The 22,389-nt window shown below is 64.5% G+C and overlaps 2 protein-coding genes across 2 annotated transcripts; one reads left to right on the plus strand and one right to left on the minus strand.

Annotated features, from left to right (window-relative positions):
* Positions 1-550: 550 nt before the first annotated feature.
* On the plus strand, positions 551-5,243 carry MSLN (mesothelin). Its single transcript, XM_012659574.1, has 15 exons — positions 551-635; positions 988-1,031; positions 1,277-1,326; positions 1,611-1,731; positions 2,178-2,263; positions 2,388-2,517; positions 2,601-2,794; positions 2,946-3,036; positions 3,111-3,210; positions 3,467-3,645; positions 3,722-3,877; positions 3,988-4,130; positions 4,206-4,333; positions 4,628-4,722; positions 4,923-5,243. The coding sequence occupies exons 1-15, from the start codon at positions 551-553 to the stop codon at positions 5,241-5,243; spliced, it is 1,923 nt and encodes a 640-aa protein (XP_012515028.1).
* Positions 5,244-6,002: 759 nt separating this feature from the next.
* LOC105822574 (mesothelin-like protein) lies at positions 6,003-21,434 on the minus strand. Its single transcript, XM_012659575.1, has 18 exons — positions 21,340-21,434; positions 20,785-20,921; positions 20,529-20,696; positions 19,200-19,256; positions 18,052-18,169; positions 17,175-17,295; positions 9,811-9,896; positions 9,577-9,703; positions 9,314-9,504; positions 8,915-9,005; positions 8,652-8,793; positions 8,255-8,442; positions 8,029-8,184; positions 7,823-7,950; positions 7,097-7,227; positions 6,932-7,026; positions 6,436-6,697; positions 6,003-6,094 (listed from the first exon to the last, which is right to left on the minus strand). The coding sequence occupies exons 1-18, from the start codon at positions 21,432-21,434 to the stop codon at positions 6,003-6,005; spliced, it is 2,385 nt and encodes a 794-aa protein (XP_012515029.1).
* Positions 21,435-22,389: the final 955 nt, after the last annotated feature.

Raw genomic sequence — 22,389 nt, forward strand, 5'->3', positions numbered from 1 at the left:
CCCCCCACCCTGTCTGCCCTGAGAAGAGGTCGGAGAAACTGTTTCACCCACGGGATGGCAGGTGGGAAGGGGCATCCCGCCTTCCCCGCTTTCTGCCCCGAGGGCACCGTCCGCCTGGCAGGGCCCTGGCGTGCACGGAGCCCGGGCACACGGGGCAGTGAGGGGGCTGCTCAGCACACCCCTAGCCAAGGCTGCTCAGTCCCCCTGGTGCAGGAGTGGGGAAACGGAGGCCAGCCTGCGCCAGTGGCCCTGCTTCCACACTGAGCTCCCCCGCGACATGCCCAGCGGGGGAGGGGATGGTGCCAACCGATGCCTGGGCTCCCACAGCCCGGCCGGCCTGGACACCCTGACTATGCCACGCCCGCAGGAGTGGCGGCTTCCCGGAGCGGGTGGGGCCGGAGCGCAGGGCCAGAGGCACAGGTGCTGCGGTGGGTGCCCAGAAGTTTCCACTAGGCTCTGTGAGGCCCCGCCGGCCTGGGACGGGGGTCGGGGACAGCGTCCTGTGCTGCCCACGTGGCGGGGGCACTGGCACTGCTGTCCTCCACAGACCATGGCCTTGCTGGCGATGCAGCCCCCCGGGAGGTCCCGCAGGACTCCCCCCCACGGCAGCCTTCTGCTCCTGCTCTTCAGCCTGGGTGAGTTCTGGGTGGCCAGCCAGGGAGGCCGGGACTTCCGGGAGCCTCCACCTGCCCGCACCTGCTCCCCACCGTGTGTGGGTGGCCTGAGTCCCACAGGCCACCAGCCTTGGCTCTGCCCTGGGAGGTGGCCGGACAGCCCTGCCGGACAGCTACGCCCCTTGGGGATGGAGGCTGAGCCGACAAGTGGGGGCTCAGGAGAAAGCGGGGTGTCCGTGGGGTAGGTGTGGACGCCCAGCAGCTGAGTCCAGGAGGAAGGTGTGAAGGGGCTCCCCTCTGCCTCCACACGCCGTGGTGGGCGCAGCCCAGGCGGCCCCAAGCCCCCCCTGCTAAACTTGTGCCCCCTCCGCAGGGTGGGCGCAGCCCTGGCGGGCCCAGGCCCGAGAGACAGGACAGGTGAGGCCCCTCTGGGGGAGCGGGAGGGCTTCTGGCCCTGTGTGGGGGATGCGGGCTGTGCTTTCTCTCACGCACGCGAACACGGGAATGCACGTCAATGGCACGCGCCAGCTTCCGAAGGTGCCCCATGTGAAGGTGTGGCTGGACCTGGGTGTGGCTGGCGGGGCGTAGCCACACCCGGAGTCCCAGACACAGGTAGCTGGGCCCAGGTGTCACCCGAGAACACCTGCTCCTGGTGCCCCCAGGAGGCTGCGCTCCGGGACCGGGTTTTGACCAACGCATCCAGCTTCGACAGGTGGGTCCAGGGCCCCCACAGCCTTGAGGATGCAGCTCAAGGGGCCTGTGCACAGGGGTGTCCTTCCTGGCGCGAGGTCCCAGCCTTGCCCGCTGCGCCGGGCCCTCCGACTCCTCCCACCAAAGATCCACCTCTGGGACCCCCGGTGGGCTCAGGGCTGGGAGTGCTGCCACCCCTGGCCCTCAAGTGCCACCCGGCCATGGGGGGTCGGCAGGGAGTGCTGGCGCCGTGGGGGGCAGTGTGGGGGAGGGGCGATCCTGGGTGCACACCGGCCCCTTCTCCAGCCTCCCCCCAGACCTCCTCCTTGGCTTCACGTGCGCCGAGGTGTCCGGCCTGAGCATGGAGCGTGTCCAGGAGCTGGCCGTGGCCGTGGGGCGGAAGAATGTCACACTCCGAGTAGATCAGGTGTGGGCTGCCGGCCGGGGCTGGGGGGCGCAGCTGGGGCCCCAGGCTGTCCACAGACACCCCCACCCAGCCAGCTCCGCCCAGGGCTCCCTGGCCACCCAGGCTGACCACAGGGTAGCCTGTCCCCACGGGGTCCAGCTCTCTGGGAGCGTCTGAGAGCCCCTGGCCGTCACGGCTGTGTCGAGACCCAGTTTCTGGGTCCCCTCCTGGAGCCCTGGGCCACCCTTCCGGGCTCCGTCCCCAAGGGGCGAATCAATCATGGCGCAATTCAGGGAGGGGTGAGGATGGGGGGGGCCCAGCCTGGCGGCTCTCCAGGAGCTGGGACATCTGTTGTGAGCGGAGCTGGGCGGTGCGTGGGTCGTGGGGCGGGCGTGGGGCCAGCCCCTCGGTCCTGGCCCGTCACCTGGGGCAGTGACTCGGAGCGTTCCGTGCTGGACGTCCCGCAGCTGCGCTGCCTGGCGCACAGCCTCTCTGCCCACCGCCTGCCGGAGGATCTGGACGCCTTCCCGCCGGACCTCCTGCTGTTCCTCAAGTAGGCTCCTGGCCCTGGGTCCTCGTCACACCAGCCCCGTCACACCAGCCCGGGAGCCGAAGCGCAGAGACTGGGTGGGCCAGCGGGCGTGGTCCGCACGCTGCCCAGCGTTCTCCCTCCACAGCCCGGCCGGGCTCTCAGGGCCCCAGGCCTGCGCCCGTTTCCTCTCCCGCGTCTCCGAGGCCAACCTGGATGTGCTCCCGCGGACGGCTCCCGAGCGGCGGCAGCTGCTGGCCGCAGCTCTGGCCTGCCGGGTAGGGGCTGGGCTGGGCGGGCGCCGGACGGCGGGGAGGGCTTGGCCGTCCCCAGAGGGTGCTGAGGCCGGCCGTGCGTGCAGGGCGTGCGGGGGTCCCGGCTGAGTGCAGCTGACGTGCTGGCGCTGGGAGGCCTGGCCTGCGACCTGCCTGGGTGCTTCGTGGCCGACTCGGCGGCCGCCCTCCTGCCCCGGCTGGCCATCTGCCCCGGACCCCTGGACCAGGACCAGCAGGAGGCAGCCCGGGCAGCTCTGCAGGGCGGAGGACCCCCCTACGGGTGAGAGGGGTGTGCGGGCAGGGTGTGCTCGAGCAGCCCTGGGAGGGCCCCGCCAGAGTCCCGCCCACGGCACCTGCCGGGGGCAGCGCCCGGCCCTGGCTCTGTCTGGGCTGCTCGCAGGGGTCGTGAACTGGGCCCTGTATCTGCACAGCTCCCCGTCGACGTGGTCGGTCTCCACCCTGGACGCCCTGCAGGGCCTGCTGCCCGCGCTGGGCCCGGACATCATCCGCAGCATCCCCAAGGTGAGACCCTGCCCCCAGCCCGTCTGTGGACGCCTGGCCACCGCGGCTCAGCCCCGGCCCTGCCCTGTCCTCAGGGCGTCATGACCGCATGGCTGCAGCGCACCTACAGGAACCCGCTCTGGCGCCGGCCCGAACTGACCATGGTCCTCCCGAGGTTCCGCCGGGACGCAGAGAGTGAGCGCCACGCCCTGCCCGGCGGGCAGCGGGCTGGGCAGGACACCCGAGGGTGGGGGCTCACACTTCTGGGCTCACCCCATCTAGTCCTAACAACCACGCGATGGGACATGAGCCCCATTTTGCCAGTGGGTAAACTGAGGCCCAGAGAGGGCCAGGCACCACCCAAGGTCCCACTGCAGGTATGGGAGAAAGGAGAGGCTGAAGGGGAAGGTGGCCCCTCACCCCTGAACTCTGACCCCGCCTGTCCCCGCAGACATGACCTGCCCCCCGGGGCGGGAGGCCCGCGTGGTGGATGAAAGCCTCATCTTCTACAAGGAGTGGGAGCTGGAGGCCTGTGTGGACGGGGCCCTGCTGGCCGCCCAGATGGACCGCGTGAACGCCATCCCCTTCACCTATGAGCAGCTCAACATTTTTAAGCGCAAATTGGACAAGGTGGCTGATGTCGTGGGCTCCACGCACCCGCGGTCCCCGGGCCGTGGCTGCGGCCCTCACGGTCACTTCCCCGCAGATCTACCCGCAAGGCTACCCTGAATCCCTCATCCGGCAGCTGGGCTACTTCTTCCTGACGATGAGCCCCCGGGACATCCGCAAGTGGAACGTGACATCCCCGCACACCGTGAGCACACTGCTCAGCATCAGCAAGGGGAGGAACACGGACGCCCAGGTGCGGACCTGAGGCTGTGCAGGCCTGGGGGGCACAGCGGGGGGCCGCACGGGCGGGAGGGGGACATATCTCTCCCTGCCACCAGGCAGCTCAGTGGCCTCCTCCCCCAGGTGGCCGCCCTGATTGCACAATATGTGTCGGGAGGTGGCCAGCTGCACAGGGACACCCTGGACGCCCTGGCGGCCTTCCGCCCCACCTACCTGTGCTCCTTCAGCCCCGAGCAGCTGGGCGCCGTGCCCACCAGCGTCCTCTGGTGAGTCCCCAGGGCTGTGCCGGCCCAGGTGGGCATCTGTGCTGTGCTCACAGCCTGCCCCACGCTGCCCCCCAGGGCGGTCGAGCCCCAGGACCTGGACATGTGCAGCGCAAGGCAGCTGGGCGTCCTGTACCCCAAGGCCCGCCTGGCCTTCCGGAACATGAGCGGGGCTGCATACTTGGTGAAGATCCGGTCCTTCCTGGGTGAGCAGCGGCCCAGGGTGGGGGCCACGACGGGGAGCCACAGACCCTCCCTTGGTGCTGGGTCCTCCCCTCCCTGGGCCACCTGATGCAGGTGGCCGGAGGGTCACCACCCCGCTGCCCCGGGCTGTGGATGGAGAGGCTGTGGGTTCCACTCGGCCCCCAGGGCCAGGCGGCCCGGCAAACCCAGGGCCCAGAAACTCCTCCGGAAAAGGGAGTCTGTGGAGAAGGAGCCTGTGGTCGGAGGCTGGGCTGGGGCGTGTGGAGCCTCACACCTGGGCCCTCCCCACGCGGCAGGCGGGGCCTCCACGGAGGACCTGCGGGCGCTCAGTCGACGGAACGTGAGCATGGACGTGGCCACCTTTAAGAAGCTGCAGACGGAGGCCGTGGTGGTACGAGGGGCCCGGGTGCGGGTCCAGCGCGGGGGGCCTTGGGAGGCGCCTGGGGCAGCCTCTCGCCTGGGCCAGCTGGCCGGGGACCGCTGAAGCCCCGACAGGCATCTGTGGGCTGGGGGGGCCCAGGGGCTTTGGACACCCCAGAGCCCGGCCGCGGTCTGCGGGGGCTGCCCTGATGGCCGCCCCGGGCCTGGCAGGGGCTGGCGGTGCCCGAGGTGCAGAGACTCCTGGGGCCGCACGTCGGGGGCCTGGCGGCCGAGCAGAAGAGCAGCCCAGTGTGGGACTGGATCCTGCGGCAGCGGCAGGACGACCTGGACGCCATGGGGCTGGGGCTCCGGGGCGGCGTCCCCAACGGCTACCTGGTCCTGGACCTCGGGGGGCGGCGCCGGCAGGTGGGGGCGGGCAGGCCTGACCCCCCGTCTCTCCCGGGGGCCCTCTCGGGGGGGCGCCGCCTGCTCGGCCCCTTCCCTGTGCTCTCCGCCACCCTGACGCTGCTCCCGGCTCTGGCCCTGCGCTGAGGCCACCACGCGATGCCCCCGCCACGGACCCCCCACCCGGCCGGGAGCAGGCCTGGGTGGTCCCTGTCCCGCCGAGAGGTCTTCGACTCAATAAACGGGAAGTTCCCGCTGCAGACACGCCCTGCGGCCTTCGAAGACCAAGTGGGGGCGGCCGTGGCCTTCCTGTGACCCCACGAATGTGGCCTGAGTCAGCCCCTCCCACCCGTGCTGGAGAAGAGGGCCCAGGCAGGGTGGGGCCCTTCGAGGCCGTCCTGATGCTGTTGCCATTGTCCCCGGGCCTGGCCGGCCCTCGGTGGCCGCAGGGGTGGAGGGTGGGGGTCCTGCTCCCGCGCCCCCCCAGCCGGGCCCCGTGCAGGCCAAGCCCCGGCCAAGACGGAGCACAGACGCGGGCGGGAAGGTCACCCTGTGCTTTATTTGTGTCCAGCGGTGAGGCCAGTGGCACCCACACCCCGCCCGGCCCCCGTTCTTCCGAAGGAGGGTGCAGGGCCTGGCTCGTGGCCGGGAGGGTCCCAGCTCCTCCTGGGGCCCCGTCCCCAGTCCACTGCAGGTCCTGGAGGCTGGGGCAGGGGTTGGTCCCGCAGGCCCCCAGGATGTCGGACACAGGCAGGTCAGCTGGGCCCAGGGCTGCACCTCAGCCTGAGCTGCATCCTGCCCCACCTAGCGGCCCCGTGTTCCCTGCGGGTGACGCCTGTGGACCTGCCCGCTCGGGGCGGCCCTGTCCAGGGAGCCGGGGTGCGGGGGCGTCTCGAGCAGGTGCGGTCAGGCCCGGGTGCCGCGATGCAGCAGCCACAGGAGGCCGGAGGGCAGGGCCATGGCCAGCGGCAGACACCCCAGGGGGGCATGTGGGCTGCCTGCGGGGGACACGGAGGGGACACGTCAGTCCGCCAGAGCCACTTCCGGGAGGCTCTGGGCTGGTGAGGTGGGGCAGGCCAGCCCAGACCCCCAGGCTGCTCTTCTGGCCCCAGCAGGGATCACAAACCTCCCCCTCCCCTGGCTGCTCAGCCAATCCTGTCCCTAATTAATTCCTCGGCAATGAAGGGTGGAGCCCGTCGCCCAGGCGGGACGCCAGGCGGCCAATGGAGGCTGCTGGCAGACGGGACAGCGCCTGGGAACAGGTGGGAGAAAGGAGCTGGGGATGGCTGGGTCCGCAGAGCCCGGCGCGGGGCCTGGTTGGGGAGGGAGGGGACCGTACCCGAGGTGGGAGCCTCGGCGTCCTTCCCAGGCAGGCCCCAGGTGGGGACTAGGTGGGGCGCTGGGGGGGTGGTGCTGGGGGACGCCCCGGTCGCGTGGGGCGGCAGGGCGGGGCTGGCAAGGTCGGGGTCCAGGCCGAGCGAGCCCAGGGCCGAGCTGTTGAGGCCACGGAGCCAGGAGCTGACGGTGGGGTGGCTGCGGGCCTTCCACAGGTCCCCCGCGTTCTGCCCCAGCAGCGTGGTCACGTTGCCGACGCTCAGGCTCTGCGGGCCGTGAGGGGCCGTGAGGGGAGGGACAGCTCCGCGGGGCTGTCCCCCAGGGGAGACCTGCTCGACCCGAGGCCATGCGGATGCGCGGGCCGGAGGCCAGGGCCAGCCTAGAGTGTGACGTGGGCCAGGTGCTCTGCAGTCCTCTGACTTGGGAGTGCCCGACCTGTGACCTAGGGGCTCCCCAGGCTGGCCGGCTCTGCCTCCCCCACCGGGGCAGCCCGGGCCCACCTGCAGCACGCGGGGGTTCAGGTTGGTGAAGGTGTCGATGTCCATGGAGACGTTCGCCTGGGCCAGGTGCCGCAGCTCCTCCACGGGGGCGCCGCCTGGGGGCAGCGGTGAGTGGGGGCGGGCAGGGCCCCCGGGGAGGGTGGGGCGCACAGGGCAGGGTCTCACCCAGGTAGGGGCGCATGAAGCGGTAGTAGGAGGCCATGGTCCTGCTGTTGCTGAAGGCCTCCCGGGCCTTGGCATAGAGCACGTCCTTCCGGCTCTGGGGGCAGGACGAGACGTCCAGGGCTCCGGCCAGCCTGGGGGTGCGGCTGGTGAGCAGAGTGGAGCCCCTCGCCCTTCGGGCGGCTGGGCGCGGCCCCCTCCCCAGCCACAGCTTCCCTCCTGCCCTGCGCACAGGGCTGAACAGTGTCCCCCGAAATTCACATCTGCCCAGACCTCAGAGGGGACCAAATTGCCAGATGAGGTCAGACGGGGTCAGGTGGCCCTAAACCCAGCAACGCATCCTTAAGAGAGCGAGACACGTGGACACGCACACGGGGAGAGGGGGCCGTGTGGGGCGGAGACAGATCGGATGCGTCCGCAAGCCAGGCAGCGCCAAAGCTTGTTGGCGACACCAGCAGCGGGACAGGGTGGGCAGGGGCCTCCCTGCAGGATTTGGGGGCGCGTGGCCCTGCCGGCACCTCGATGTGGACTTGGGGCCCCCACGGCATGAGAACGCACCTCCCCTGTTTTATGTCACCCTCCCTGTGGATTCGCTGGGCAGCCCCAGGACACTAAGGCCCCTCCGAAGGGACAGCCCTCCCGCGCCTCGGTTTCCCCTGTGATTCTCCTTGGCTGAGCAGTGAGCTGCCCCCGAGGCCGCGGCGTGGGCGGGTTGCCGAGAGGTCTCACCGGAACTCCAAGGGCCGGATGGTTTGGATCTGCTGCGGACTCATCCAGCAGAGGCGGGAGCCCCCGATGGCCACCAGCAGGGCGCCGGTGACCGTCCCGTTGTGGTCCAGGAACTTCTGCAGGACGGCCTGGGGGCAGGGCGCGGGTCAGCGGGGCTGGGACTTGGGGCCAGGGCACAGGGCCACATGCCCCCCTGCCGCCCTCACCTCCGTCTGGTTGTCCAGGGCCACGCCCGAGGCCAGCAGGGCCACGAGCGTGTCCCTGGACGTGATGTTCCACTGGCCGATCTCGGCACGCGAGTAGAGGTAGACCAGCGAGGGGATGAGCCGCAGCTGGTCCTCGGGGAGGCCCCGCGGGTAGAGCTGGGGCAGGCGGGCGGAGTCAGCGAGGCACCCCAGCCGGCCAGCCTCCTCCCCGGCACCCGCCGCCCACCTGTGCGAGCTTGGCCTTGACGACGCGCTGGCACTCGGTGGGCAGGGGGTGCTGCAGCAGGGCGTCCAGGCCGGTCGCCAGCACGCGGCTGCCCAGGCAGAGCCGGAGCTGGGCGCAGTCGTAGCGCACCAGGAAGAGGTCGTCCCGCAGCGTGGCTGCCGTGATGTTGCCGTGGACACAGGACCTCCCTGTGGGCGCCGGGACGGCCAGAAGGTCAGCCGCGGCTTGAGCCGACCACCGCGGCTGTCCTGGGGCCCCACCTTTGACCCCTTCTCCACTTCCGACCTTGATCTTGACCTGCTCCCCAAGCTCGACCTCTAATCGAGAACCTGGCCCAAACCACTGCTCTCTTGCCCACCAAGCCCTGGGAGGTGCAGCGCCCCCAGGCCACACTGACCTGCGCCCCGCTTGGGCCTTGAGGGCACGGCGTTGACCTGGGACTCCAGAAAGCTGGTGACGAAGCGCCCGGCATCCTGGCGGCTGAGCCGTCCCGCACGGCATGCAGCCACCACGCTGCGGAAGAAGTCCAGGCCCGTGGCCTGGCAGAGCAGGCGTGGCCGTCCCTCCAGCTGCCTGGTCCCTCCTCCCAACCCATGGACAGAAACCCTGCGGTGGGGACCTTGTGGGGCCCACTGAGGCAGACCCTGGGGCCCGTCCTACCTCCTGTACCTGCACCCACAGGCGGGGGCTGATGTAGGTAGCCAGGGGCCCCAGGGCCTGCAGCCCCTCCAGGGTCCAGGAGGCGGGGGGCCTGGTGCACAGAAAGGGGCCGCTGTGTGGGGCCCTGGACGCCGCCGGCCCCTCCCTGCGCGCCCAGCAGGTGCTCAGACGCTCCCAGCCCCTGGCTGGCGCTGGCTGCGGCCAACTGATCAGGCCTGCCCGGGGGACACCACGCCCTCGCCAAGCAGGGCCACACCCCGTGGTGGAGGCAGCCCCTTGCAGCCCTGTGCCCCTGGGCTATGGGGCCAGAGTGAGCCTGGGGGCTGAGGTCAGAAGTCAGCTGGGCCCAAACCCCAGGCCCACCGGCCCCTCCCACCCCGGCCCTGCGGCCCCACCCACCCGAGCTGGGTCCTCCCACCGGCCAGCAGCGCGTTCAGGGCGGCCCCCTGGGCGGCCGTCAGCCCGGGGCAGCGCCACAGGTTCTGCAGCACGGGCGGGTCCGCGGCGACGATGCTGGACGGGTCCATGTCACACACCAGCGCCCCGAGGAGCAGCAGGTCAGGGGCTGTGAGCCGCGGGTGGGGCCCCCCCTGCAGGGGCGGCGGTTAGTGCTCGGCGGGAGGCCGACCCGCCCGGCTCCTCCCGCCGCCCGGGGCGCCCACCAGGCAGGCCAGGGCGGCGCGTCGCAGGGCCACTCTCTGGTCAGGCAGGTTGGCCAGCAGCTCCAGGCGCCCCTGGGCGGCGCGGCCGGTGAAGGCGCGGCAGTCGGCTTCCCTCACCTGGGACAGGCTGCAGGTGGGGGGAGGCCGTCGGGGTGGGGGCGGGGCTGGGCCTCCCACCAGCCCTGCCCGTGGTCTCTGGGCGGCCCCTGGCGGGGCGGGGGCAGCAGCGCTCACTTGTAGAAGAGCAGCAGGTCCGGCGGGTGGAGCGGGAAGTCCTCCTGAAGGCCGCGCTGCGCTGCCAGGTTGGCCAGGCAGCTGAGCTGGGCAGGAGGGTGGCAGGTCACGCCCTTGTTGCCTTGAACTCACCGTGGCAGAGCGTGGCAGGGCGCCGCCTGCAGCTCTCCTCTCTGCCGGTCACCCTCCCCTCGGCCAGGCCCCCTGCAGGGCCCCCTCCCCACACGCACCTGCCCCTCCTCCCGCCCCAACCTCCACCTCAGGACAGGCCTCTCTGTGGCCAACCCAGTCCCAGAGGCCTCTCCACTCCCCAGCCACGGCCAGTCTGGCTGGGACGCGGCCACAGCCTCCTCACTTGCAAAGGGTTGAGGTTAGGGTTAGGATTGGGGTTGGGGTTAGGGGATAGGGGTTAGGGTTAGAGCGACCCTGGATGCTGGGCCGGCGGAGGCAGTTTCCTGTCTTCCTCAGGCCCCATGAGGCCCAGGGTGGGCTGGGGGCTGCCCCCGCCAGCACTGTCCCTGGGGAGCTTCCCGAGTTAGACCCGTGGGTGGCGCCCCTGGCCTTGCCCACCCACCTGTCCCTCCACCCAGGCCTGGCTCCGTCCCAGCCCCTGGACAGCTGCTGAGGTTCCGCTTGTCCCTCTGCAGCCCACGGAAGGAGGCGGCCTTGTTTCACAGCCACCCCCGGCCTAGTCGTGTCTAGTAGGCCTTTGGGGTCATTTCAAGGATTTTTAGCCAATTCATTGGAGGGTCCTTTGCCAAACTTTGTCAATCGGGCACCTGTGAAGTGAGCCGCGTATGGGAGGGGCCTCGAGGCAGACGAGGACTGTCCTTAGGTCTCTGGGCAGCCCCTGCCAGAACCTGGTCCCTGAGGGGAGGCCCACCCAGGGTGGGGGCACTGGGACTGTCCCCCGCGTGGCCCCCAAAGGAACCACCAGGGAGTGGAGAGTGGGCTGCCACCCTCCTGGAGGGTGAGGCATCCTTCATGCTGGGCGCAGGGGGAAGAAAAACCCTGATGCACAAACACGTAGAACATTAGTAAGTTTGAATAGGATGTTAAACACATTTGATTATCAATAAAAAGGCAAAAATGAGGCTAGAGGATCACTTGAGGCCAGGAGTTCGAGACCAGCCTGGGCAACACAGCAAGCCCCCATCTCTAAAAAAAAAGTCAAAAAGCAAAAAGCAACATCTGAAGCACATATACAAACTGTTAATATGACCGTTACCACTGCGTTGTTAGCAGTTGCTCACACGGATGAGGACACAGAGGTGTGCGTTAACAACCGCGTGTGTGTGAGTGAAGACACAGGGTGAGGAGCAGACACACGACCACCACACGGGTCCTCAGCCCACCCAGACAGGGTGAAAACCCTGCAGGGCTGGGGGAAATGCAAGTCCGAAGGAGGAAATCGGGGCCTGAGGAAGCAATAATCGTAATAGATGTAAGCGGACTAACTTTGCAATAAAAAGACAGAGGTTTTCAGATTAAAGTATTTCTGCGCTCTGCTGTTTACGAGAGACACTAAAACATAAAGCCGGCAAAGGTTGATGGTAAAAGAGTGGAAGAAGATAACCCCGGAAACTGGGAACGAGAGGCAGCTTTGGCAGCTTAACTTTTGCTGTCGTCTCTGCAACAGCCAGAGGCCTGCGGAGGTGGGTGCGATAGAGTCTGTCCTTCAGGGAACCGGGTCATTTCAGCGAGGCTGTCACACTCGTGTGCATGGATGTGTCTTTCTTGTCCTTTTATCGTCCATGGGGTCTGTAGGGACGGCCCCCTTTCATTTCTGATATCGCTAATTTGCGTTTCCTCTCCTCTTCCCCCTCGGTTAGCCTGGCCAGGGCTTGACTGATCATTTCAAAGAAGCAGCGTTTGGTTTCGTTGACTCTCTCGATTGATTTCCGTTTTCAGTTTCATTGATTCTGCTCTAGCTTTCACTGTTTCTTTTCTTCTGCTCAGCTGGGGCTCGCACTGCTCATCTTCCTTGTTTCCTGACATGGAAGCTTCTGTGATTGATTTTTAATCTTTCTTCTTTTCTAATGTGTGCATTCAGTGCTATAGATTTCCTCTGGGCCGGGCGCGGCGGCTCACGCCCGTAATCCCAGCACTTTGGGAAGCTGAGGCAGGAGGGTCACTTGAGGTCAGCAGTTTGAAACCAGCCTGAGCAACAGCGAGACTCCATCTCTATAAAAAATATAAAAATTAGCCGGGCATCGTGGTCCATGACTATCGTCCCAGCTACTCGGGAGGCTGAGGCAGGAGGATCACTCGAACCCAGGAGTTCGAGGCTGGTATGAGCTATGATGACGCCACTGCACTCCAGCCTGGGTGAGAGCGTGAGACCCTGTCTCAAAAAAAAAAAAAGTTTCCTCCTCTGCCTTCTCCATACCCCACAGATCTTGATAAGTTGTATTTTCATTTTCATTTAGTTCGAACATTTTACAAATTTTCTTGGGACTTCTTCTTTGACTCCTGTTATTTAAACTTGTATGGGTTAGTCTCCCAGTATGTTGGGATTTTCCAGCTATCTGTTATTAATTCATAGTTTGGTTCCATTGTAGTCTGAGAGCAGACATTGTTCGATTTACATTTTTGAAATGCGTTAACGTGTCTTATGGCCCAGAGCGTGGTCTACCTCGGTGAGCGCTGCCCGTGAGTCTGAGGAGGACGCGTGTTCTGCGGAGTCGACTATGACCTGCTGATGGACGGGGCTGTCGAGTCCAGCTCTGCCCTTGCTGACTCTCTGCCTGCTGGACGTGTCCACTCTGATGGGGCGTCGACGTCTCCCCCTGTGATCATGGTTCGTCTATTTCCCCTTGCAGCGCGACCAGTTTTCGCCTCGCCTATCCTGGTGCTCTGTCGCTGGGTGCATGCGTGTTAGCAGCTGCCGTGTGATCCTGGAGAGCATCGGTAGTCGTGCCCTCTTCGTCCTGGCAGCTTCCCTTGCTCTGAGGCCAGCTCTGTCTGAACTCCATGTAGCTATTCCCCTTTCTTTTAATTAGTGCTCACGTGGCATATTTTCTCTATTTACTTTTTTCTTTTCTTCTTTTTTTTTTTTTGAGACAGAGTCTCACTCTATTGCCCTGGCTAGAGTGAGTGCCGTGGCGTCAGCCTAGCTCACAGCAACCTCAAACTCCTGGGCTCAAGCGATCCTCCTGCCTCAGCCTCCCAAGTAGCTGGGACTACAGGCATGTATATATTTTTAGTTGTCCAGATAATTTCTTTCTATTTTTTTTTTAGTAGAGACGGGGTCTCGCTCTTGCTCAGGCTGGTCTCGAACTCCTAAGTGCAAACAATCCGCCCGCCTCAGCCTCCCAGAGTGCTAGGATTACAGGCATGAGCCACCGCACCCAGCCTTTCTTCTTTTTTTTTTTTTTTGATAAAGGGCTTTGCTCTGTTGCCCTGGCTGGAGAGCAGTGGCGTCATCATAGCTCACTGCAGCCTCCAACTCCTGGGCTCAAGCGATCCTCCTGCCTCAGCCTCCTCAGTAGCTGGGATTATGGGCCTGAGCCACCGTGCCTGGCTCATCCATTTAATCTATATGTCTTTATATTTAAAATAGTTATCTTATAGACAATACATAGTTGAATCTGTTTTTTTTAATCTACTCTGACAATCTCTGTCTTAATTGGTGCATGTAGACCACTGACATTCAAAGTGATTATTTTGATATAGTTGGCTTAATAGCTCTCATATTTCTTTTACTGTTTTCTCTTTGTTGCCATTGTTCTTTATTTCTTTTTTATTTTTTTAAGAGATAGGGTCTCGCTCTGTCACCCCAGCTGGAGTGCGGTGGCACAGTCACAGCTCACGGCAGCCTCAAACTCCTGGGCTCCAGTGATCCTCCCGCCTCGGCCTCCCGAGTGGCTGGGACCCCAGGTGCCACCACACTGGGCTATTTGTCCCTGTTGTTGCCTTTCGCTCTTTCTGCATTCTCTGGTTTCAACTGAGCATTACATATGATTCCATTTCCTTGCCTCTCTTAGCATATCAATTATGCTTCTTTTAAAAAAAATTTAGTGGTTGCCCTAGAGTTTACAGTAAACATTTACAACTAATCTAAGTCCACTTTCAAATAATATTATACCATTTCATGGGCAGGAAAACATCAGACTAGAGCCCTGACTAACGCAGTAAGACAAGAAAAGGGTTTATGGCACACAGACTGGGTAAGAAAAAATAAAACTGTCTTTGTTCATGCAAGACGTGATTGTCTATCGGAAAAATCCCAAAGAATCAACAACGAAAAAGCAAAGAAACATCTGAAACTAATAAACAAATACGGCAAAGCTGCACTATACAAAGTTAATACACAAAAGTCGATTGCTTTCCTGTATACCAGCAACCACAACTGGAATTTGAGACAAAAAACACAATACCATTTATATTAACACCAAAAATCATGAAATATTTAGGAATTCATCTACCAAAATATGTATAAGATCTATACACGGAAAAGTGGAACACTCAGATGAAGGAAATCAAAGATCTAAGTAAATGGAGAGCTATCCCACGTTCATGAACAGGGAGACTCAGCCTCGTTAAGCTGTCAGAGCCATAGATTCAACACGGCCCACACCGGAGGCCCAGCAGGTTGTTTTGTGCATGTCACCAGCCCGATTCCGAAGTCTGTACACAAAGGCAAAAGACCCAGAATGGCCACGGCAACACTGAAAGCAGAGAACTGACCCTCCCTGGCTTCAGGATGTGCCACGAGGCCACAGTAACCAAGACCGTGCGGCAGTGTTGGGAGAACAAGTGGATCAGTGGAGTAAGATGGAGAGACACAGCCCTACAGACGACACCCGATCCCGGCAAAGGACCACGGGAAACTCAACGAGTCTTTCAACAAATGGTGTCGGAACAACTGGACGTCCATATAAAAACGAATCTAGAAACAGATCTTACGCCTTTAACAAAAATTAACCAGAATGGCTCACACTGATGTAAACAGAAAACGCAAAACTACAAAACGTCTAGGAGACGACAGACGGGAAAGTGTAGGCGACCTCGGATTTGGCGGTGCGTTTTCAGGTACGACACCAAAAGTAAGGCCTGGGAAAGAAAGCACCGATGATTGATTGAACTCCTTGGACTTTATTAAAGTTTGGAACGTCTGCTCGGCAGAAGACACCGGTAAAAGAATGAAAAGACAAGCCAGGGTCTGAGAGGAAGTATTTACAAAACACATACCTGATAACGGACTTGGCCACAAAGTCTTCAAAGAACCCTTAAAATTCAGCGACAAGAAAACAAAGCACCCGATAAAAACGGGCAAACTACCTGAACAGACTTCTCACCAAATAAGATAAGCAGACGGCAATGACACGAAAGATGTTGAACTGCACACGCAGCAGGGAGTTGCCAACTAGAACAACAATGAGACACCACTGCATATCTATCAGAATCAAAAACCCAAACTCCGCCGACACCCGGTGCTGGCCCGGACGTGGAGCTGGTGGGAATGAACAACGGTGCGGCCGCTTCCGAGGGCAGCCTGGCAGTTCCCGCAGCGCCAACGACCGTCTGGCCAGGTGTCCAGCAGTCACGCTCCTGGACGTTTACCCGCGTGCGTTGCAAATTACGTCCACACCAAAACCTACACGCAAATGTTTACGTGCAATTGCCCAGACTGGAGGCAATGAACACGGCCCTCGCCAGGTGAACGGACAAACTGGTACAGCCACACGACGGAGCACCTGTCGCTCAGCGGTGAACAAAAATGAGCTGTGAAGCCACGAAAAGACGTGGAGGAACCTCAGCGCCCGGCGCTGGGGGAGCAGCCAGTCGCACGGGCCACGCGCCGGCGGCTCCAGTACCCAGCATTTGGCAAAGGCAGCGCTGTGGAGGCAGGTGAATGTCAGTGGCTGCCGGGGACGGGGTGGGGGATGAACAGGTGGCGCATGGAGATCCTGTAACAGCGGTTACCTGTCAATATGCAAAACCCATAAAACGCGCAGCGCAGAGTGGACCCTCATTAAACCACGGGCTTTAGTTAGTAGTGATGTGGAAATATTCTTCTTAATCATGACAGATGTACCACACTGTGCAAGATGTTACTAATGGGAGACTCCGTGTGCGTGTACGTGTGTGCGTGTGCGTGCATGTGTAGGTGTGTGTACATGCGTGTGTGCGCGTGTGCATCACGTGCATGTGTGTGTGTGTAGCGGTACATGGGAACTCTCTGTACTATTTGTTCAATTTTCTGTAAACCTAAGATTGCTCTAAACAATTGTCTATTAACTGCTAAGAAGTCAGCCTGCGAGGGAGCGTGCATTCCTAAACGTGCTATGAGAACAAGACGCCCTCATAGAAATTCGCGCGCGGCGGGAGAGAGCAGAGTGGAGAAGCACCGGGTGGGGGAATCGCTGAGGGGGGTTGTCAGTTCAAGCCAAGTCAGCCCCTCCCGCATTCCTGGACAACCAAAAACTGGTAGAACCTTCTAGAAAGCAACTAAAGAACAGCTACCTGCGGCTCGAAAATGCACGTATCAAAGATGACATTTCCCTGCTCGACCAGCCAAGATTTTCGCACGATTGTACTGAAGCCAGGGGAGGGTGGCTGGCGGGAGGCCCTGTCTCCCTGGGGGGTGAATTCAGTCTTACTGTTCCGGAAAACAGCAGCGTGTGAGCGGATCGAGAGCCTTCGTGGGGTTAGACCCTGTGACCCTGATTCCCCGCAAGGCGTCCTAAGAAATTCCAGTGTTTGTGTAAAATTATTCCTGGGACACTGATAACAGAGGGACATTGGGACCCCCCTAAACACCCAACAAAAAGGAAAACCTTGGAAAATTGGGCAGTTGGATTTTACTTTCTCCCTTGTATTTTCCAGTGTCTTCCAAAGTCTCCCACTCGAGCAGCCGGGCGAACGCCCCAGAAAATGTGACTTTCCCAGGACGGCTCTGGCAGGTCTGTGCTGAGGAGATGCTCCGAGTCTGAAAAGCTGCCCCACGTGGTGGAAAGCAGTGACCGGTGAGTGGCCAGCGGGAGCAGCTGTGACTTAGGAATCGGCCCTTGGAGCGTTCCTGGGGCCTGGGGACACCTGGCACCGCCTGGGCGCCAGGACCAAGCCGACCCTGGCTTAGAGGGCGCCGGGGGAGCGCAGGCACCCAACAGACGCGGCGGGGACGCACAGAAACCACCTGGAGGGGGGACACCCAGCCTGCCTGTCACGGCGGGGCTCACCAGAGAGACACATTAGGTGGTTTTGGGCTGGCTTTGAGACAACCCTCGTGCTCGGGGGAGCTGCACACCCGCACCCCAAACGGCCCGGCCCGGGGTCCCGGTCAGCCTTCGCCTGCCTGTCCGCCGCCAGGGAGGCCCTCGCGTGTGCGCAAACCCGCCCTCCCCGCCGCGGCTGCTCACCTGCCAGGCTTCGAGCAGGACCTGCAGCGCGGCCATCTTCCTGACCAGGGCTGAGAGCCGGTCCCGGGGCAGCTGGCTGGCCGGCCAGCACCAGAAGTCTTGCAGCAGGGAGCTGTCGGCGCTGCGCAGAGGGGGGCTCGGGGCAGCCGGGAGGAGGGGCACAGCCCGCGGCGGAGGAGGGGCACAGCCCGCGGCAGGCAGGCCCCGGGTCAGACTCAGTGGCCCCCCACACGGAGGGCGTGGGAACGGGAGTGGTGGCTGGGACGTGCCTGGGACTCCAGCGAGATCCCACCCAAAGGGGTCTCAGGTGCCCCTCAGGACCTGGCCCTGCCTGATCGATCACCTGATTGATGGACTGAGCGGCCTATCAGCAGCCACCATGCCCCAGGGGAGGCCTGAGCCCCCAGACATGAGAGGGAACAACAGTCCCCAAGCCGGTGGCCAAGCCTCGAGGCGGGAGTGGCTGGAGCCTGAGCGGGGCTTAGGGGTTCGGGGGGCCCCAGCCCCAGCCGCTGTGCCAGGCCCAGGTCGAGGCCTCTCGCCTGCCCGGCCCAGCTGCAACCTTGGCAATGGCCTGGGGACGTGGTCCCGGCCACGTAACTCTGCAGCTGGACACAGGACATTCTGGTCATCTCGGCGTCTGGCTGCTGAGTGACCTTGGAGACAGGGCCAGGTCCCCAAAGTGGGAGCCCGGGGACAGTAGCCCTGCACGGCCGCTCCTGTGCCCTCATGGGCAGACCCTGGAGATGGTTCCTCCCCGGGGACCTCCAACGGCTGCTCCCGGACCCTCCTCTTCCTCCTCCCTCTGCCCTCCGAGAATCGGCTGCAGAAAACACTCCATGTGCAGACTTGGAGCTGCAGGGGGCCCGGCACTCACCTGGCCCTCGGGTCGGCCCCGCCGGCGTCCAGCCCTCCCTGGGCCAAGCCCTCAGCCCGGGGCCGGGAGCAGTGGGCAGTGAGGGACAGGAGGGCGAGGCCACGGCCTGCCAGGGCACCTGGAACAGAGACGGCCACAGGGCACTGGTCCCTGTGTGCACGAGCCCAGGCCTGGGTGCGGTGTGTGTGTCTGATGGTGTGTGCACATGCGTGAGGCTGTGCGTGTGCATGGTGCCATGCACACATGTGACAGAGCACACATGGATATGACGACGGTGTGCACACACACGTCTGGCGGTGTGTACACACACCCACCAGAGTGTGCACGTGTGTCTGCCATTGTCTGTGCACGCCCGCAAGGGCGTGTGCTCGTGTGCAAACTCCCTCCCTCTCTGGCCAGACCCCGTGGCTCTGCGTGCTCAGTCTGAGCCCTGAGGCCCCTGAAGCAGAAGAGTGGGGCTCGGGGCTGCCTGGCAGGGCTCCGCTTGCTCAGCCTCTGCAGTGGGGTCACGGCCAGGCCTGTCAGCAAGATCTGGGGGGCCTGGCCCTGTTCCTGCCTTAGAAGGAGGTGGGAGTTCAGGTCCAGGGGAGCCCCCTTCTGTCGCTGGCCCCAGGCAGACCATTTAGAGAAATCTCTCCTCCAGCATCAAGAGGGCCCCACAGAGGGGGCGTCAGCCCGGGCAGAGGTCTGCCATGGCCCACGAAGCTCTGCCCATGGCCTCCTGGGCTGCTGGGCCGGCATCCCCTTCCCGGGGAGGCACTGGGAAGTGGGTGTCCCCGGGCCCCTCCCTGCCCTGCCTCTGAGCCCCTGGAGGGCTCCGTGCACCTCACCCCTGCCTTTGCCCTCAGGCCACACTCTTGCCCTGTCCCCGCCTTGTGCCGGTCCAGACCTCGGCCCGCGGCGAGGGCTGGGCTCCCTGTGCCCTGTCGGCACCTGGCTGCCCTGCGTTCGGGGCGGTACCTGCCTCCTCCTGTCCTTGCTGGGCCAGGCCCTGTGTGCGGGCTCTTGTGGGCAGGTGGCCGGAGCCCGGAACACCCCCCACGTCCGCAGTGACCGATGCAGATGGTCTTCCCATCCGCTCTCCCAGCCACCCGGGGAGCCCCCGCGAGGGCCCGGGGCACCCCTTCCCCGTGGAGGTGTTGTCTCACCCACTCTGGGGCCCATGTCTGTGCGGCGGGGTGCGCTGGTCGTCTTGGCTGAGACGTCTGGGGCAGGAAGGCGCTGGGGCCACGGGCAACGGGGCCAGGACGAGTGGGCGGGTCGGGGGTGACACAGGCTGGCCGTCCAGGTCTCGTGGGCGGGCCTCGGGCTGGAGCTGTGTGCGTCTCCCCCACCTTTGGGGAGAGAAACAACCCCACAAACAACACTTTGGAACAAAGGGGATGGGCAGGGAGGGGCCGGGCCAAATACCGGGGCTTTCTTATCGCGGGTCAGGACTCAGGGGACACCGGGCTGCCGCGTCTCCAGTGAACACATCGCTGCATAAACAGCCTATGCCCTGGGGCCGCCTGGGGGGAGAGGCCTGGTGGGCTCCTCAGCCTGCCCGGGGCAGCCCCCGTCTCATCCCTACACCCAGACAGCGGGGCAGCTCTGTCACCGAGACCTGGCCCCAGGTGACAGCCCCGGCCAGCCTCGGTGGCACTGAGGACCAAAGCTGTGGGGGCCCAGGATTCGGGTCTGGGGAAGACAGGGCCTGGCCAAGGCGGCAGGACCGCCCCGTGCCGCCGCCTCCTCCTGGGCACCTCTGGGCCTCCGGACTCCCTGTGACCCAGGGGAGGACGGAGAGGCTGCCCAGGGCCCAGAATCAAAGCCCAGGGGTGGTGGCCCCCACCCCTGCCTCCTCACCTGAGCAGGAACACGGTCTGTGGAAGGGGCAGGTGCCACCCAGGCTGGGGGTGTGGGGAGGTGTGGACCAGGCGCTCCAGACACCGGCGATCCCAGCCTCGAGCACGTCTGCCAGCGCCGCTGAGCACCCAGGGTGCAGGGGCGGAGCCAAGCGGCGCACCAGGGTCCCTGCTCACAGCCACGCTCGGCCCGGCAGGCGGCATGAGACGCCCTCCAGCCTCCTGTAGGGGAGGGGCCTGGGCTGTGCCAGGTGACACTGGTGTCAGCCCCTGGGGGCCCTGGGCACGGCGGGCACCTGCTCCCAGCCCAGGGGAGCGGAGGCTGAGCTCACAGCTGGCGGCTGCCCAGCACACACCCCTCCGCACGGGGCCCAGCCCTGCGGTGTCTGCACCCCGCCGGTTAGCGTGGCGCGTCCGTGTGTGTGCAGGTGCGTGTACGTGTGCCTGTCAGTCCACGTGGTCTATGCACCTGGGAGCACGGACACATATGTGCTCTGTGTCCCTCCGTGCATCCCCATGCATGGACGCTGGGCACAAACAGCCCCCATGTGGGGGCGGGTTCAGCGGGGCCCGTGGCCATTCTGTGTGTGCCGGGCACAGAGCCGGCAGCCATGTGCACACGTGTGTGCGCACCCAAGGGCAGAGAGAGCGTGTATTGGCGCATGCCAGGGACAGCTTTGTTGGTGGACGACCGAGCCACACGCAGCCCTATCCCCGCCGAGAGCCCTGCTCTCCTGATGCCTGCAGCCACGTCCTCGGCGACGCTGTCTGCTGAGCCCGAGGGGCCCAGGAAGGGGCAGCCTGGCAGACCGGCAGGGTGGCGGGACCAGCAGGTGCTGCCACCGCAGGGAGAGGTGCTGCGGGACGGAGCTAGGGCGGCCTGGCTCGCCCAGAGTCCCGTCCAGCTCAGGATGGGTCTCGAAGGGCCCCTCGGCCACCAGCTGGGCCAGCTCAGCGGGACGCAGTGGCTCCGACAGCTGCACCCAGCTGTGGTGAGGGGCAGTGAGGCCGGGCAGCCCCCAGAGTCTAGAGGGGCCGGGTCCAGGGGGCAGGTTGGGAGGGGGTCCTGCTAGAGAGGGCTGCCCCCAGCACTGACCCCAAGGCCTGCTGACTCCACCCCAAGCCCCAAGTGCTCGCGGGGAGCAGGGTTGGCCAAGGCCTTACGGGGGCTTGTGGGGAGGGTTGTCACGTGGTGGGGCCTCCACCCACCCCAGGGTCCAGGCCCAGCCCTGGCTGGACGAGTGGCCACACCTCGTCCCAGGCTCTTCTGCGGACTGTCTTACTGGGTCCGCCCCACGGTCCTCGGTTCGGCCGTGATCCTCACCAACAGGCTGGAGTGACTGAGCGAGTCCCCTGAGGCCAGACGGGGGTGTGCCCAGGGCCTGTGTGTTCCCGGCAAGGCTGAGCATCGCTGCGCCATTTTGCCCACGCCCACTTGGGGCACCTGCCCGGCCACTTGTCTGAGGAAGGCCCCTCGTGGCCCCCATCCAGGGGACCTTGCCTGGTCACGCCCACACCCTCAGAGCCTTGCTCACTCATAGCTAGGGTTGGGGGCAGGTCGGCTGGGTGGGCCCATGTCTGGAGCCCTTAGCCCGAGGGGCGGGGGGCACTCTATCTGGCAGGGGGTGAGGGTTGGCCTGACAGGTGGTGGTAGGGGGCTCTTTGGGTCCTAGGAGACCACCAGGGACTACAGGGGTCTTCAGGGGGAGGAACCGGATGGGGGGACAGAGGCGGCCACCTGCCTCCCGCCTGCCCATCCACCTTCCTGCTGCCATGTTCCTTGCTCTGCAGGCTCAGCCTCTGGCCCTGTGCCGGCCCAGCCTCTCCCCGAGGCCCTGCCCTGCAGATTGGGGTCCCCTGACCCCATGGCTGATATCCTGGCCCTGCCCCGGGCCACCTGGCCCTTGGTGGCTAGCTGGCGCCGGGCGGCAGAGCAGTGATATGGAAGAGGCTTCTCGTGCTCCCGCCCTGTGGGGGCTGAGTGGCTTGGAGGGCAGCTGGTCCTGCAGGTCGGGGAAGAGGTAGCGGGCCACCCTCGGCCACGGCCCCTGCAGCTCCCTGGAGCTTGGAGGTTGGGTAACGGTGGTGGCGCTGTCTGGGTACCTGACGAAAAACAGTTCTCTCTGCCCTGGCGTGAAAAGCGGCCTCCTGGGTTCAGCCCTCTGCCCCGAGGGGGTTATGGGGGACCCACCTTCCTCAGTGTGGCCAGTCGCTGTGGCCTGAGTGAGCTTCCCGGGAGTGGGGAAGGAGGCCTGGCCACCCTGCGGGATGTTTTGGGATAGCTCTGTCTGAGGTCCCAGCGGGCAGGGACCCTCGGGGGCTCACCAGGAAGGGGTGTCTGGTGGTCCCCCCCAGCCCCCAGATCCTCGCGGAAGCACCCCTGGGAAGCAATCGAGTTCATCGTCTCACAGTCCAGGGTGGCAAGGACTCAGGACCTGCTGCGAGAGCAGGGCTGCGCAGGACAGGCAGGCGCCCAACAGGCACGAGCAGGTGG

The sequence above is a fragment of the Propithecus coquereli genome, unplaced genomic scaffold (assembly GCF_000956105.1).
Source record: "Propithecus coquereli isolate 6110/MARCELLA unplaced genomic scaffold, Pcoq_1.0 Scaffold621, whole genome shotgun sequence".
Taxonomy (NCBI): domain Eukaryota; kingdom Metazoa; phylum Chordata; class Mammalia; order Primates; family Indriidae; genus Propithecus; species Propithecus coquereli.